General features: G+C 44.8%; 1 protein-coding gene across 1 annotated transcript in view; it reads left to right on the forward strand.

The window, feature by feature from the left end:
- The first annotated feature begins 2832 nt into the window (after positions 1–2832).
- CPB2 (carboxypeptidase B2) overlaps positions 2833–18212 on the forward strand; it is an 85015-nt gene continuing 69635 nt past the window's right edge. The window contains exon 1 of the mRNA XM_073663841.1: positions 2833–3015. Within this exon, the coding sequence (XP_073519942.1) occupies positions 2945–3015 (71 nt within the window). The 5' untranslated portion in view covers positions 2833–2944. The remainder of the gene's footprint in view (positions 3016–18212) is intronic.

Below are 18212 nucleotides of genomic sequence, written 5' to 3' on the forward strand. Positions count from 1 at the left end.
CATGCAAGCTAATGTGGAGGCCATTATGCAGTTTGGTGCCTAGTGTGGGGGTCATCATACCATATGGGGACTACTGTGAGGGGCCCTCATAAAGTGACTACTGTGGGGATCACTATACTGTGTTTTGGGGGAACAGTGGGGACATCATACTATGTATAGGGGAGCTGTGGGCCCATTATACTGTATATAAGGGAACTGAGGGGCCACAATACTGTGTATAGGTGAGCTGTGGGCGCATTACACTGTGTATAGAGGTGCTGTGGGGACATCATTTTGTACACTGACGAGCAAAAGAGTAACAATGTTTTGAGCTTTTGACTTTCAGGCTCCATATCTCACCATCCACTACTGCTTCGAACATGAGACTACCATCATTTTTAGACAATCATCTTGGCTACCTCGTACATAAATTTGACTTGCAATTATTTAGCCTATGATTAGTTAATACCATTTGCATAATTCAGCCTGATTCTCTCGTACGACAGAATTGACGGTCCTGTAACCCCGGCCTAATTGTGCCAAACAGCAGGTGCAGTAATAGAACACATATGGCAGCAGCAGCTCAGCATTGGGGTATCATTAGGATAAGGAGTTTGTGCAGGATGGGAATTTATGGGAATGGGGCTGGAAATGTGAGAAGTCAAATGTGTCATTTTTGTAATCTCTACAGACGATTCGTGGCTGGAAGAAGTTATGTCGGTCTAGGTCAGATGGAAAAGACGGGAACAGTGAACAACAGAAAAGAACGTCAGATGTAAGTCACTATATATACAGTGGGTACGGAAAGTATTCAGAAGCCTTTCAATTTTTCACTCTATGTTTCATTGCAGCGATTTGGTAAATTCTAAAAAGTTCATTTTTTTCTCATTAATGTACACTCTGCATCCCATCTTGACTGAAAAAAAAACCAAAAATGTAAAAATTTTGGAAAATTTATTAAAACAGAAAAACTGAAATATCACATGGTCATAAGTATTCAAACCCTTTGCTCAGCATTGAGTTGAAGCACCCTTTTGAGCTAGTACAGCCATGAGTCTTCTTGGGAGTGATGCAACAAATTTTTCACACCTGGATTTGGGGATCCTCTGCCATTCTTCCTTGCAGATCCTCTCCAGTTCCGTCAGGTTGGATGGTGAACATTGGTGGACAGCCATTTTCAGGTCTCTCCAGAGATGCTCAATTGGGTTTAGGTCAGGGCTCTGGCTGGGCCAGTCAAGAATGGTCACAGATTTGTTCTGAAGTCATTCCTTTGTTATTTTAGCTGTGTGCTTAGGGTCATTGTATTTTAGGAAGGTGAAATTTCAGCCAAGTCTGAGGTCCAGAGCACTCTGGAAGAGGTTTTCATCCAGGATATCTCTGTAATTGGCCGCATTCATGTTTCCTTCAATTGCAACCAGTCGTCCTGTCCCTGCAGCTGAAAAACACCCCCATAGCATGATGTTGCCACCACCATGTTTCACTGTTGGGATTGTATTGGGCAGGTGATGAGCAGTGCCTGGTTTTCTCCACACATATCGCTTAGAATTGTCACCAAAAAGTTCTATCTTCGTCTCATCAGACCAGAGAATCTTATTTCTCATAGTCTGGGAGTCCTTCATGTGTTTTTGAGCAAACTCTATGCGGGCTTTCATATGTCTTGCACTGGGGAGAGGCTTCCGTTGGGCCACTCTGCCATAAAGGACCGACTGGTGGAGGGCTGCAGTGATAGTTGACTTTGTGGAACTTTCTCCTATCTCCCTGCTGCATCTCTGGAGCTCAGCCACAGTGAACTTGGGGTTCTTCTTTACCTCTCTCACCAAGGCTCTTCTCCCACGATTGCTCAGTTTGGCTGGACGGCCAGGTCTAGGAAGACTTCTGGTGGTCCCAAACTTCTTCCATTTAAGGATTATGGAGGCCACTGTGCTCTTAGGAACCTTGAGTAATGCAGAAATTCTTTTGTAACCTTGGCCAGATCTGTGCCTTGCCACAATTCTGTCTCTGATCTCCTTTTGCAGTTCCTTTGAGCTCATGAATCTCATTTGGTCTGACATGCGCTGTGAGGTCTTATATAGACAGGTGTGTGCCTTTCCAAATCAAGTCCTATCAGTTTAATTAAACACAGCTGGACTCCAATGAAGGAGTAGAACCATCTCAAGTAGGAGCACAAGGAAATGGACAGCATGTGACTTAAATATGAAAGTCTGAGAAAAGGGTCTAAATACTTATGACCATGTGATATTTCAGTTTTTCTTTTTTAATAAATTTGCAAAAGTTTCTGAATTTCTGTTTTTTTTTCAGTCAAGATGGGGTGCAGAGTGTACTTTAATGAGAAAAAAAATGAACTTTTTAGAATTTACCAAATGGCTGCAATGAAACAAAGAGTGAAAAATTTAAAGGGGTCTGAATACTTTCCGTACCCACTGTAACTGTACTGTAATCTCTTATATGGTCACCAGGAATGGTAACTACCACTATATGTCACCGTATGGTGGTAATATTGATGTTGGCCTTTATGTTGGGATTTATTTTCAGTTACAGCCCGGCTGGCTCTGCTGCTATGTCATTTTTACTGCAGAGTGAACGCTGTAAAAATAAAACACGAAAACAATTACAAGATGGTTCCAATATAGCTACATTGATGGAAAAATAAAAAAATATGGCTCTTGGAAGAAGGTGAGGAAAAAACGAAACCACAAAAAATGGTAAATCAACGCGAAGGGGTAAAGAGTGATTTATTCTGAAAATCAGTGGTGGTCTCTACTTACAAGCTTCATCAGTTTTGCTATGCTGAAGCAATAACATGAAAAGGCAGGTCTTCTAAAATAAATGACTAGTGTAGCAATGTGGACACTGAGCTTTAAAGTTTAACTGAAGTGTAAACACCCTACAGTCCTGAACTGGAGGGTGATTGTGATCTACCAGCAATAGGGCTTCAGACTGTAAACGTATTCACATCTTGCTGGAAATGAAGACCTATTTATTATTATTATTTCTGTTGGGCTTTTTCCTTGCGAAGAACCATGTGGCCACTTTCAGGTAATATATAATAATATTCTTATTACACAGTGTTACACAATGCCAGACAATCCAATAATATTATTATTAATATTATTATTATTATGAAGAATATATACATATATATATATATTTGTATATATATATATATATATATATATATATAAATATATATGCACATATATTATAATACATATATTATTATTATAATATATTATATATTATTAATATATATTATTTGGAGAACCAAAAAAGACACCACTGCATAGTATAAGTTTCTTTATAACTTGAGCCACTGTCGAAGAAATCTAAATCTATACAAATATAGATATATATTTACAGTATATACTCGAGTATAAGCCGACCCGAATATAAGCCGAGGCACCTAATTTTACCACAAAAAAACTGGGAAAACTTATTGACTCGAGTGTAAGCCTAGGGTGGGAAATGCAGGAGATACTGGTAAATTTCCCCATCCTGGTAATTATTGCCCACTCATCACCAATCCTGGTATGCATGGCCCCCTCATCCCCAATCCTTGTATGCATGGCCCCATCATCCCCAATCCTGGTATGCATGGCACCCTTCATTCCAATCCTGGTATGCATGGCACCCCCCATCCCAATCCTGGTATGCATGGCACACCTCATCCCAATCCTGGTATGCATGGCACCCCTCATCCCTATCCTGGTATGCATGGCACCCCTCATCCCAATCCTGGTATGCATGGCACCCCTCATCCCAATCCTGGTATGCATGGCACCCCTCATCCCCAATCCTGGTATGCATGGCTCCCTTCATCCCCAATCCTGGTATGCATGGCCACCTCATCTCCAATCCTGGTATGCATGGCCACCTCATCTCCAATCCTGGTATGCATGGCCACCTCATCCCTCAACCTGGTATGCATGGCCCCATCATCCCCAATTCTGGTATGCATGTTACCCCTCATCCCAATCCTTGTATGCATGGCACTCCTCATCCCAAACCTGGTATGCATGGCACCCCTCATTCCAATCCTGGTATGCATGGCCCCCTCATCCCCCAATTCTGGTATGCATGGTACCTCTCATCCCAATCCTGGTATGCATGGCACCCCTCATCCCAATCCTGGTATGCATGGCCCCCTCATCCCCAATCCTGGCATGCATGGCCCCCTCATCCCCAATCCTAGTATGCATGGCACCCCTCATTCCAATCCTGGTATGCATCGCCCCATCATCCCCAATCCTGATATGCATGGCCCACCTCATCCCAATCCTGGTATGAATGGCACCCCTCATCCCAATCCTGGTATGCATGGCACTCCTCATCCCAATCCTGTTATGCATGGCACCCTTCATCCCCAATCCTGGTATGCATGGCCCCATCATCCCCAATCCTGGTATGCATCGTACCCCTCATCCCAATCCTGGTATGCATGGCACTCCTCATCCCAATCCTGGTATGCATGGCACCCCTCATTCCAATCCTGGTATGCATGGCCCCCTCATCCTCCAATCCTGGTATGCATGGCACCCCTCATTCCAATCCTGGTATGCATGGCTCCCCATCATTGCACACATTTAAAAAAATAAACACTTCTATTCACCTTCCTTCCCTCTACTCCAGCGCTGCTCCTGTTCTGCCAGCAGCTCACCTCCGCATCTGAGCAGCGCATGACGTCACTGCCGTGTGCTCTCAGACGCCGAGGTGAGCTGCTGGGATATTTACTCCTCTCCACGCCGGGACTATGGTAGTGGAGAGGAGTGAATATCCCTTTTCATTAACAGCGTGCGCACAGTGTCAGCAGCGCCGCAGCTCCCGCTGCTGCTCAGCGATCCTCTGTGCCCACTACTAAAGCTGCGGTGCTGCTGACACTGTGTGCACGCTATTAAAGAAATGAATATTCACTCATCTCCACTCCCATGGGCGTGGAGAAGGGTGAATATTAATTTTACTTTAGCAGCGGGCACACGTGGTAGCTGCAGCAGGGGCTACTGCGTGTGCCCTGCTCCTCCGCCTCTGCAACCCCCCACCCCTATCCACCTCCTGAATGTATATACAATAATAATAATATATAATAATAATAAAGTATATACCCGAGTATAAGCCGAGGGGGGGCTTTTTCAGCCTAAAAAATGGGCTGAAAAAGTCGGCTTATACTCCGGTATATACGGTAAGTTCACATTGTCTACATCTTGACCTCTGAGGATAAAGAAATAAAATTAGAATCTGTCAGATAACATAGCGTATTGGTATGAATAATATCACAGAATATAGTGCCTGGTGTGCATACTACACTTTCCAGCATACAAATTAGAAGAGCATTCTCTGTGCGGACAACATGCCAGGGTGGCATGTTTGGAGATTACAAGTGTAAAGCAAGCACAATTGACTTAAAGGGGCTGCCTATTTTAAAATATTATTTTCAAAGGGTTATTGACCTATAAATAATAATCACAGCTGCTACCCACCCTCCCTAAGTCCAGCACTGCCTCTCCGTCGCTGCTATAGTCTTCATTGACAGGCTGCAGTGGTGACATCAAGTCTAGAGTGCACATCATTGCAGATGGCTCAAACAGATGAGCCTAGTAATTGACTGCATTGATCACATAGGCTGTAGTTGTGACATCACTGTTGCAGCCTGTCAACAAAGATCAGCGCAGCAACGGAGAGACAGAGCGGGATCCGGGGAGAGTCAATAACAGCATATTTGTTATTTTATAGGTATGTAACTCAATGGAAAAATTAGGTTTTAAAATGGACAATGCCTTTAATGCTGCTCTGGACTACCAACCATGCTATAATTCAGAATCAGTACAATATATGGGTCAGTTTTTCTAATAAAACATTATATATGTATTTGAAAAGTTGTTCAGCTTTTTATAGATTCATAAAACTGATTACGTCACAATTCTGAGGAAAATCGCTTTCAAAAGTCACCACATTTTCAGACTTTTGGCATTTATACATTCAGTTTTGCCCAAATCCACCAAAATGGAACAGGTCATAATGCCACGGCTCATCTAATTCAAGATAAGCTGTGGTGTACATAATGAATTATGTCTATGACTGGAGTAAGATTTTGGGTGAGGCACATAGAAATGCACGCTACTTAGAGACACTACTGATTCATTAAGTGGGGTGTGCCTCTTAATGAATCAGGAGCATCTGACTCCAGCATGCCACTGCGATGTTCATGCCAATCTTGATGAATCTGGGCCGAAAACTCTATGTACACAAAAAAATTAAATGGTTGCCGGGCCATTGTAGCTCACGAACCAATTTAAACATTCTCCCCTTACCCTAGTTTTCATGTCACAAATGCCCATATAAGGACTAGTGAAGAGCGAGCACTAAAATGCTCGGGTGCTTGTTGCTCGGGTCGAGCAAATCGTAATGCTCGACCCGAGCAATGAGCCCAATGTAAGTAGTCCCGGAGGTCTGGAGGGGGCCAAATCGATGGAAACAGTGCTAAAATGATATGGGAACAGCATGGGCAAGACCCCTGGAAGCATCTCTGACTCCCAGGTCACTGCTGTCAACAATGTTGTCAGAGTATTAAGCCACTTTTACAGACTCACAATAAAACATACAAAAATGAAGTCAAAATGAATCTTCCTGGGAAATATGTTAAGGAACATTCTTTTCAGGGTAATGACTTGCATATAAGGCAAAATAAATAACCAAAAACAAAATTGCTCCTCCACACCTTGGGCTATGTTCACAAGTAGCATTTTTGATGCATTTTTGCACTTTTCCATTGCTTTCAACGGTGAAAAATTAATTCACCGGTAAATGTACTTTACTACTTTATCTGGCCATGTGGTGTGTGAGACATGATCAGACACATCCTGTTTAATTTATGAAGGTGGGACTGTGAAAGTCACAAAGCCTATTTCTACGAGGCCATCATGCGGCCCTTACTATTGTTAGAGGACCAGCAGTCGTCCCTCACTATTGTTAGAGGGCCATCAGCCGGCCATGCTTTGTTGTTCCCATTATTAAGATGTGTTACTGTGTATGCAGTGACTGCAAGGGCTGCCAATACCCCTTTGAAGAGATGTATAAGAGGTCCTCATTAAAAAAAAAATTCCCATTATTAAGGAGTAGGTCTCTTATAGTGGAAATGCCCATGCAGTGACTGCAAGGGCTGCCAAAAAATTGGACACTCTCCAATACCCCTTTGAAGAGACGTAGAGGAGGTCCTCATTAAAAAAAATTGCACCCATTATTAAGGAGTGGGTCTCCTATAGTGGTAATGACCATGCAGTGACTGCAAGGGCTGGAAAAAAATTGGATGCACCCCAATACTCCTTTTAAGAGACATAGAGGAGGTCCTCTTTTAAAAAATTGTTACCATTGTTAAGGAGTGCGTCTCCTATACTGGCAATGCCCATGCACTAAATTCATGGGCTAAAAAACATTTACCCCTGGGGGGTATACATGAACATATTGTGCAACATACAGAATATTAGAAGTAGGCCTCTGAAAAAAATTCCTACGGGCATCATAAACACCCTTAAAAAAATTATGTGGGTGTTGCATCACGGTCACCCTGGTGATATGGTGGTGGAGGATGAGGAGAAGGAAAAGGAGGAGAAAAACAGAAAATAGACGAAATCAGGGCGCGTATACCCATTCCTGGGTGTGAAGAGGTGAATGGGAATAGACCCCCCGCCCCAAAAAAAAACCACTGGATTTGACTTTATGTTCCGCTGCTATCATCCGGAGGAGAAGGAGGAGGACAAGAGCAACTAGCCAAAATCAGGAAGCGTATACCCATGTGTGGGTGTGAAAAGGTGCATGGGAATACACCTCCCAAGAAAAAACACTGGATTTGAGTTTATGTTACGCTGCTATCATTTGGTGGTGTTGAGAAGTCTGGCCCAATCCAGCCCTTGTTCATTTTTATAAGAGTCAGCCTGTCAGTATTTTCAGTTGACATGCGGATGCGCCTATCAGTTGTTATACCCCCGGTAGCACTAAAAACTCGCTCTGACAAAACGCTAGCGGCAGGGCAGGCCAGGACCTCCAAGGCGTAGAGAGCCAGTTCATGCCACGTGTCCAGCTTGGATACTCAATAGTTATAAGGCACAGAGGAATCACGGAGGACATTGGTACGGTCAGCAAGGTATTCCTTCAGCATCTTCCAAAACTTTTCCCTCCTTGTCATAGCGCATCACGACCTGGTCACTGGGAGGGTCTGAGAAAACTGTCCCACACCTTTGACAGTGTTCCCCTGCCTCTGCTGCATCGTATTTGTGCCTCTCTCGCCTGTACTCCTTGGTTGTCCAACAAACTGTGACCTCTGCCGCCAGCGTTTTCAGATGGGAATTTTTTTAATAATGCCTCAACAAGGGCCTTCTGGTTCTGCACCATTTTATTAGACCTTTCTGCCGTGGGAAGGAGAAACAGAAAGTTTTCCTTGTAGAGTGGGTCTAGAAGTGTGACCAACCAGTAATTACTGTTGCCCAAAATGCGTAGGCAGTGGAACATAAAGTCAGCCATGTGTGCCAGACTGCCAACCGCCAAGACTTCCCTGTCCTGACCAAGAGGACCACTGTCCATGCTCTCCTCCTTATCCTCCTCCTCCTCGTTCTCCCTCTTCTCAGGCCATCCACGCTGAACAAAGGGTATGACTGTTGTGTGGGTAGTACCGTCTGTAGCGCAGGAAAACAGCTCCTGTTCCTCCTCCTCCTCATTATCACCCAATCCGCTTTGAGATGAGGCTGGGCTGTGTGGCATCACCCTGCATAGTTCCTTGCTCCATCTCATCGTCCTCCACCTGCAATACCTTCTCTTTAATTGTGAGCTGCGAGCGTTTCAGTAGACATAGAAGCGGGATGGTGATGATAATTATGGCGTCATCGCCACTCACCATCTTGGTGGAGTCCTCAAAGATTTGGAGAATGGTACAGATGTCTGACATCCATGCCCACTTATCAGTTCTTATGTGTGGAGGCTGACCTGAATACCAATGGCGTGTTGAAGCTGGTACTCAACAACTGCCCTCTGCTGCTCACAAATCCTTCCCAACATATGCAAGGTTGATTTCCAACGTGTGGTGACATTGCAAACCAGTCAGTGAGCTGGACGCTGCAAACGCTGCTGAAGCACGGCGAGGGCGGTGAAAGCTGTAGGTGACTTTCTAAAATAGGCAGACACACGGCGTACTTTGACAAGCAGCTCAGGCAGATCCGGGTAGGTTTTGAGAAACCACTGAACCACTAGGTTGAGCACATGGGCCAGGCATGGTACGTATGCGAGGTTGCCAAGGTTCAGAGCCGCTACCAGGTTTCGGCCATTGTCACACACGACCATACCTGGCTGTAGGTTCAGCGGTGCCAGCCACAGATCTGCCTGCTCTGTTACAGCTGTCAATAACTCGCAGTGGTGTGAGGTTTGTCCCATAATCATATTAGCTTCAGCACAGCATGTTGCCGCTTGGCCGAGGCAGTGCTGCAGTGCTTCCAGCATCCGACTGATGTGGTCATTTCGGAGATGGAGGCTGAAGAGGAGAAAGAGGCGCAGGAGCTGTAGAATGTAGGGGCAACCCTGACTGATCCAGGGCCCACAATCCTCGGCGTTGGGAGGACATGTTCCATCCCAGAGTCCCGGCTTCCACTATATTAACCCAGTGTGCCGTTAGCGAGATGTACCGTCCCTGTCCACAAGCAATTGTTCACGTGTCCGTGGTTAGGTGGATCTTCCCAGTAACTGCGTTGTTGAGGGAACGGGTAATGTTCTGGGACACATGCTTGTGTAAGGCGGGGACGGCACGCCGGGAGAAATAGTGGCTGCTGCAGACCGAGTACCGAGGGATGGCCGCCGCAATCAGATTGCAGAAAGATTCCTTCTCCACGAGCCTAAAAGGCAACATTTCAACTGCAAGCAGTCTAGAAATGTGGCAGCTTAGCTCTGTGGACTGTGGGTGGTTGGCTGCATATTTGCACTTGCGTTCAAAGGACTGGGGTAGGGACAACTGAATGTTGTGCTGGGAGAAGGACGTGAATGTGGTTTCTGATGGTGGTGGTTGCGAGTGTGCAATGACAGATGGGGGCGGGAAGCATCTTCATCTGCGCCATGGATAGGGGATTAGCGTGCACACACAACAGCGGAGCAGGCAGTGGTGTCACCCGCAGACACTGTTTCTGGACCCTAGCATTCGACCCAACTAGTCGGGTGCTTTGCTGTCATGTGCCTGAACATGCTGTTGGTGGTCAGGCTGGTAGTTTTGCTGCCCCTGCTGATGCTGGCATGGCAAATGTTGCAAATTGCCTTTTTGGGGTTATCTGGACAGTTTTTAAAAAAGAGCCAGACTCTGGAAGACCTAAGAGTTGACCTGGCAACTTCCCGCGTGTTGGTGTTCCAGGAACAGTTGCCTGCCTTGTGTCTGTGGCCACCCCACTGCTTGTTCCTGCCTGTTGTGGTGCTACACCTCCGTCCCCCTCTGTGCTGCTCTCCTTGCTGTGCATGTCACCTTGCCAGGTTGGGTCAGTGACTTCATCGTCTACCACCTTATCTTCCACGTGTGCACCATGGGCCTCCTCCTGACCTGGTGGCAATTGTGTCTCATCATCATCATCCATCTCTTGCGACAATAATTGCAATTTCCTACCATCGCCTTCGTGTGACCGTGGCTGCTCAAATATTTAGGCCTGAATCTATAAATGGAAAAGTTAACAACTCTTCGGCGTGTCCAAGTGGGATCACTTGCCTCCGGGCACTCGGCATGGTGGTAGGAAGGAGGATCAGGGTGAGGAATATGTGGTCCTGATTCCCGGCTACTGAGACTGGACCGTGTGGAAAACAGGGTGGTGGTGGTGGTGGAAAACTGACTAGAAGCATTATCTGCTATCCAACCAACAACCTTTTCACACAGCCCCCTAGAAATTGGGACAGGAAGGTAGTTCGACATGATGTGGGTGTTTGTTGTGCTCCCTCAGCAGGCACAGTTTCATCTTGCCCATGACCTCGGCCTCTGCGTGCACCGTCAGCATCATGTTCACCCCCCGTCCCTTGCCACGCGCCTTGCCCATTTTAAATGGAGTGTAATATTTGGCACGCTCAAAAAAATATGACGATTATTACTGCAGTAATATCTGATCACGTCTAATGACCACGGTTTTGGGCAGTGGCCTTATAGATGTGGTATTGGTCAGTGACCAAGTGTGAATAGGTTGAACAACACACAACTGGCAGCCCTGATATCAAGGGCTATGGATATCTGTAACAGCAGCAGACAGAACGTACAATGGACCCTATTCTGCTGTATACAGTGTCCACAAACTCTGCCTGCCTAACCCTGCTATCACCAGTAATATATGCAGCTGGATTAGTCCTTAGAAGGACTGTTAGTTCAGATGTGTATATATACAGTTGAAACCAGAAGTTTACATACACTATATAAAAAGACACATCTGCAGGTTTTTCTCAATATCTGACATGAAATCAGAGTAAAGCTTTCGCGTTTTAGGTCAATTAGGATTACCATAATTCTTAATATTTGCCAAATGCCAGAATAATGAGAGAGAGAATGTTTTAAAGGGAACCTGTCACGTCCCTGTTGCTATGTACACTGCCCCCATTACTTTGTTAGTGATGCACATTGCCCTCACTCCAGCAAAAAACGATCTAGTCTCCTCAGCAGTGAAGTGTCTAGATCGGAGTGGCTAAAATGAGGATCACAAAAAATCACCTCCGATTTAGACACTTCACTGCTGAGGAGACAAGATCGTAGTTGCTGGTGTGAGGGCCTCAAAAAATCAACTCCAATCTAGATGCAACCTTGCCGGGAGCAGTATTCAAATACATGGGCAACTGACTGACAGGAAGTGGGAGGAGGCCTGACAGGAAGTGGTGGAGGCGGAGCCTGCCGTGTGCTGCAAGAGTTGTGCTGTGTGTGGAGAGAGCTCCTGGGAAGGGAGGAGAGCCAGGCGGAGGTGACCGAGCGGACCGGGAGGACCAGTAGGAGGCGACCGGAGGGACGAGCGCAAGAGAGCGCTGTGGCAGCGTGCAGTGCCGGCCAGCGGAGGGTGCCAGGTGGTGGTGACCAGGAGGTGATCAGGAGGACCGGTAAGAGGCGACCGGAGGGACAAGCGCGCTGTGATAGCGTGCAGCGTCCCTAGAGGAGGTGAGTGAGGGGCAGGAGGCCGCGATAAGCGGCCCTACTGAACCCAAGTGTGTACTGTACTGTATTGTATTTGTATCTGTATTGTAATTGTATTGTATTCCCTAGTCCATATTTAATTGATTACCCCCCGTCCATATTTAATTGATCACCCCCGTCCATATTTAAATTGATTCCCCTGAACACCCCCATCCATATTTAACTGATCCCTCTGACCACATTAAATTGACCCCCCCGTCCTCATTTAATTGATCCCCGACCACCCCCCGTCCATATTAAAGTGATCCCCCTGACCACATTTAAATGATTGACCCCCCCAGCCCATAATTGATTGATCCCCCTTGTCCTATTTAATAGATTACCCTTGTCCACTTTTACTCATCCCCAGTCCCTATCTATTTGCCTTACCCCCACCATATTTAATTAACCCCTGTCCATAATTAATTGATTGATTCCCCAGACCACAACTAATTATTTCCCCAGTCCATATTTATTGATATTATTGATACTTATTGATCCCCAGTCCTTAGTTAATTGACCCACCGTCCATACCTATTTATTTGCTTTACCCCCCATCCTATTTAATTAAACCCCCTGTCCATAATTAATTGATTGATTCCCTAGTCCACAATTAATTATTTCCCCAGTCCATACTTATTGATCCCAGTCCATAGTTAATTGACACACCGTCCATACTTAATTAATCCACCTGACCCACTCAGCTGATCCCCCGTCCATACTTAATTGATACTTAATTGATCCCCCGTCCATACTTAACTGATCCCGCGCCGATATCTAATCGATACACTTGCACATCCCTAATTGATCCCCGTCCATACACCTATATATAAATAATTGTGTTTTGTACTTGTACATATATACTGACTGTATCCCCATATTTAGAATGACGTCCATGTTGGCCGGAGCCGTGCAGTGTACATCTTGCGCAATGTATGCATTCCCTGAGCTACCGCTCAGGGATCCATACTGCTGCGAGAGATGTGAGCATATCGTGCACTTGGAAGCCCAAATCCTGGATCTAAGTGCTCAGATAGAGGTACTGAGGAGCATCGACAACATTGAACGGAGTTTGCTGCTCACCGAGCAGACACTCAATGGGTCAACACTTGGGGTGGAGCTTAGTGGGGAAGCGCAGGCTGAACAGGCAGGGAGCTGGGTAACAGTTAGAAGGGATAGAGGGAAGAAGTATAGGAAGGCTGGTTCAGAACCGGCATTATTGGAGCACGACAGATCCTCTGACCGCCGGGGGAGTGTATGCTCCAGTAATGAGGGGGAGGGGGGAAGTGTAGGGCAGGCTAGACAGGTCCTGGTAGTGGGTGACTCTATTATTAGGGGGACAGACAGGGCAATCTGTCACAAAGACCGGGATCGCCGAACGGTGTGCTGCCTCCCTGGCGCTCGAGTCCGGCACATCGCGGATCGGGTTGACAGGTTACTGGGTGGGGCTGGCGAAGACCCAGCGGTCATGGTCCACATTGGCACCAATGACAAAGTGAGTGGTAGATGGAGGGTCCTTAAAAATGATTTCAGGGATCTAGGTAGGAAGCTTAGGGCAAGGACCTCCAAGGTAGTTTTCTCAGAAATACTACCAATCCCGCGAGCCACACAGGAGCGCCAACGGGAGGTTAGGGAGGTGAATAAGTGGCTAAAGAGTTGGTGCAAGGCAGAAGGGTTTGGGTTCATGGAGAACTGGGCCGACTTCGCTGTCAGCTACAGGCTCTACCGTAGGGACGGGCTGCACCTCAATGGGGAGGGTGCAGCGGTGCTGGGGAAGAAGATGGCTAATAGGTTGGAGGAGTTTTTAAACTAGAGACGGGGGGGGGAAACCAAGGAAATAGGTGGGATGTGAGGCAAGCAAGGGGGAAGGGGAGAAGTGAATATAATGAGGGTGGAGAGGGGGGTGGGGATAGTACAGTTAGATCGTTAGAGAAGAATAGGATGCTAAATAACCCCAAAGTTTTATCTTGCATGCTGACCAACGCAAGAAGCCTGACCAATAAGGCGGATGAGCTGCAGGCGCTTATATCGGAGGAGAGGTATGACATCGTAGGTATAACAGAGACTTGGCTAGACGATAGCTACGACTGAGCGGTAAATTTATTAGATTATAGTTTATTTAGAAGGGACCGGAAACAGGGGAAAGGCGGAGGAGTCTGCTTATATGTAAAGTCATGTCTAAAACCCAGACTAAGGGAAGATATAGGAGAGGGAGAAGAGGGGGTCGAGTCCATGTGGGTAGAGATAGAGGGAACTAAAAATAATAATAATAAAATATTACTGGGGGTCTGCTATAAGCCACCAAATATAACAGAGGAGAATGAGAATCTGCTATTAGGACAAATAGACAAAGTAGCAAAACATAATGAAGTGATTGTAATGGGGGATTTCAACTACACGGATATTGACTGGGAAACAGAAACCTGTAGATCTCAGAAAGGAAAAAGGTTCTTGACAAATATCAAGGATAATTATCTCTCCCAACTAGTGCAGGAACCAACGAGAGGGAAGGCCGTGTTGGACTTAATATTGACTAATAGGCCTGATAGAATAACTGAGGTACAGATAGGGGGGCACCTAGGTAATAGCGATCATAATATTATCAATTTCAAAATGCCCTTCAGTAGGGTTATCAATAAGGGAACAACTAAAACATTAAACTTTAGGAGGGCGAAGTTTGATCAGCTGAAAGAAAACCTTCATCTTATAGACTGGGACAAAGTTCTTAATCAAGGAAATACGAATAGTAAATGGGAAACCTTCAAAAGAATTCTGAATACTCAGTGTGAGAGGTATATACCGTATGGGAATAAAAGGGCCAGAAATAAGAGGAAACCAATATGGTTGAATAAGAACGTAAAAGGGGCGTTAAATAGCAAAAAAGAGGCATTCAAGAGATTAAAACAGGAAAACAGCAAGGAGGCACTAATGTGTTACAAGGAAAAAACGAGAACCTGCAAAAAAACAAATAAAAATAGCAAAGGAGGAAACAGAGAGACGTATTGCTAGGGAAAGTAGATCAAATCCCAAACTGTTCTTTACGTATATAAATAGTAAAAGGATTAAATCTAATAATATTGGACCGATAAAAAGTGATGAAGGCAAAATCATAGAGAAAGATGAGGATAAAGCTAATCTATTAAATAAATTTTTTTCGTCAACTTTCACAAAGGAAAAAGAACTAACAGGCGAAATGAGAAGTGACAAGCTTAATCCTCCACTAAGTATGACAAATCTAACCCAAGCTGGGATACAGAAACGCCTCAGTAACATTAAAATAAACAAATCACCAGGACCTGATGGCATACACCCACGGGTACTAAGGGAACTAAGTAATGTGATAGACAGACCGTTATATCTTATATTTAAGGACTCTGTTGAGACTGGGTCTGTACCACTTGATTGGCGACAGGCGAATGTAGTGCCAATATTCAAAAAGGGAGCAAAAAGTAACACCGGAAACTATCGGCCGGTGAGTCTGACGTCCGTTGTGGGCAAAATTTTTGAAGGCTTTATTAATGAGGCAATCATGGAGCATCTTGACGCTAATAATCTATTAACCCCGAACCAACATGGATTCATGAGGAATCGCTCCTGCCAAACAAACCTGATTGACTTCTACGAGGAGGTTAGCTCTCGAGTAGATCAGGGGGAACCAGTGGATGTCGTGTATCTCGACTTCTCAAAAGCGTTCGATAGCGTGCCACATAATAGGTTGGTATACAAAATGAGAATGATGGGGCTGGGGGAAAATGTCTGCAAGTGGGTAGCTAACTGGCTAAAGGATAGAAGGCAGAGGGTGGTTATAAATGGAATATACTCAGAATGGGTAAGCGTCACTAGTGGGGTACCACAGGGGTCTGTACTAGGCCCAATGTTATTTAATATCTTTATTAACGACAGTCAACGGGATAAATAGTAAAATATCAATATTTGCAGATGACACAAAGTTATGTAAAACAATTAATACAAAAGAGGACAGTGCAGACCTACAGAGGGATTTGGATAAGCTGGGTAGGTGGAGCATTAAATGGCAAATGAGGTTTAACGAGGAGAAATGTAAGGTCATACATATGGGAAGGAAAAATGGAAGTCACCAGTACTCACTGAATGGGAAATCATTGGGGAATTCAGAGATGGAGAAGGACTTATGCATCTTGATTGATAGCAAACTAAATTGGAGTGCCCAAAGTCAGGCCGCTGCTGTAAGGGCAAACAGGGTAATGGGATGTATCAGAAGAGGTATAGCTGCAAAGGATGAGAACATTGTTCTTCCACTGTACAAAGCACTGGTCAGACCACACTTGGAATACTGTGCTCAGTTATGGGCCCCAATATATAGAAAGGATATAAATGAGCTTGAAAAGGTACAAAGGAGGGCAACAAAATTAATAAGGGGAATGGAGGGACTGCAATACCCAGAGAGGTTGGCAAAACTAGGACTATTCAGCCTGGAAAAGAGAAGGTTGAGGGGGGACATAATAAATGTGTACAAATATGTTAGGGGACAGTATAGAGACCTTGCCCGGGATTTGTTCAAAAGGAGGGATATTACGGTAACAAGAGGGCATTCACTAAGACTGGAAGAGAAAAGGTTTCAGCACCAGCATAGGAAGGGGTTCTTTACGGTAAGAGCAGTGAGAATATGGAATTCACTGAGTGAGGAGACGGTAATGTCGGATTCACTAAACCAGTTCAAGCGGGGACTGGATGCTTTTCTAGATACCAGGCAGATTTCTGCATATACTTAAAAATAGAATAAAATAGTAGGTTGATACAGGGATTTATTCTGACTGCTGGTTTCAGAGTCGGGAGGGAATTTTTCCTCAGGTGAAGATTGGCTAAATCATTTGGGGTTTTTGCCCTCCTCTGGATCAACTTTAGCAATTACAGAACTAACAGGTCGAACTTAATGGACGCAAGTCTTTATTCGGCTTTACTAACTATGTAACTATGGGCGGCGCCAACAGTAAGTGAATGCGGTGCTGCCCATGACTGAATACAGCAGGTAGGACAAAGAGTATATAATGTTGTAAAATCATTATACTACCACCGATTTTAATATTTTAATGAGAAAAGCTTGCTAGAGATGCATATTGCATCACTAACAACGCTATGGGGGCAGTGTACAGGACCTAGGACGTGACAGGTTCCCTTTAAGGCATTTTTATTACTTACTGAAAAGTCAAAAGTTTACATACATTTCATTAGTATTTGGTACCATTGCCCTTAAACTGAATGACTTGGGTCAAACGTTTGGAATATCCTTCCACAAGCTTCTTACAATAGTTGGTCAGAATTTGGGCCCATTCCTCCTGACAAAACTGTCCACACGACTGGCGTATAGCAAATGTGGTGCCAATATTCAAAAAGGGGACAAAAACTGAACTTGGAAATTATAGGCCAGTAAGCTTAACCTCTACTCTGGGTAAAATCCTGAAGGGTTTCCTAAGAGATGCTATAATAGAGTATCTGAAGAAGAATAACCTCATGACCCAATATCAACATGGGTTTACGAGGGACCGTTCCTGTCAAACTAATCTGATCAGTTTTTATGAGGAGGCAAGTTCTGGACTGGACCAAGGAAATGCAGTGGATGTTGTGTATATGGACTTTTCAAAAGCTTTTGATACGGTTCCACACAAAAGGTTGATACATAAAATGAGAACAATGGGGATTGGGGAAAATATATGTATGTGGGTTAGGAATTGGCTCAGTGATAGGAAACAAAGGGTGGTTATTAATGGAAAACACTCAGACTGGGTCTCAGTTAACAGTGGGGTACCACAGGGGTCAGTATTGGGCCCCCTTCTTTTTAACATATTTATTAATGACCTTGTAGGGGGCATACAGAGTAATATTTCAATATTTGCAGATGACACTAAACTCTGCAGGGTAATCAATACAGAGGAGGACAATTTTATATTACAGGAGGATCTATGTAAACTAGAAGCTTGGGCTGATAAATGGCAAATGAGCTTTAATGGGGATAAATGTAAGGTAATGTACTTGGGCAGAGGAAATAAAATGTATAATTATATGCTTAATTGTAAAACACTGTCGAAGTCGATCACAGCATTGCGGT

Source organism: Phyllobates terribilis, unplaced genomic scaffold (assembly GCF_046119375.1).
Source record: "Phyllobates terribilis strain yellow unplaced genomic scaffold, ASM4611937v1 Scaffold_2__4_contigs__length_985480577, whole genome shotgun sequence".
In the NCBI taxonomy this organism is placed as follows: domain Eukaryota; kingdom Metazoa; phylum Chordata; class Amphibia; order Anura; family Dendrobatidae; genus Phyllobates; species Phyllobates terribilis.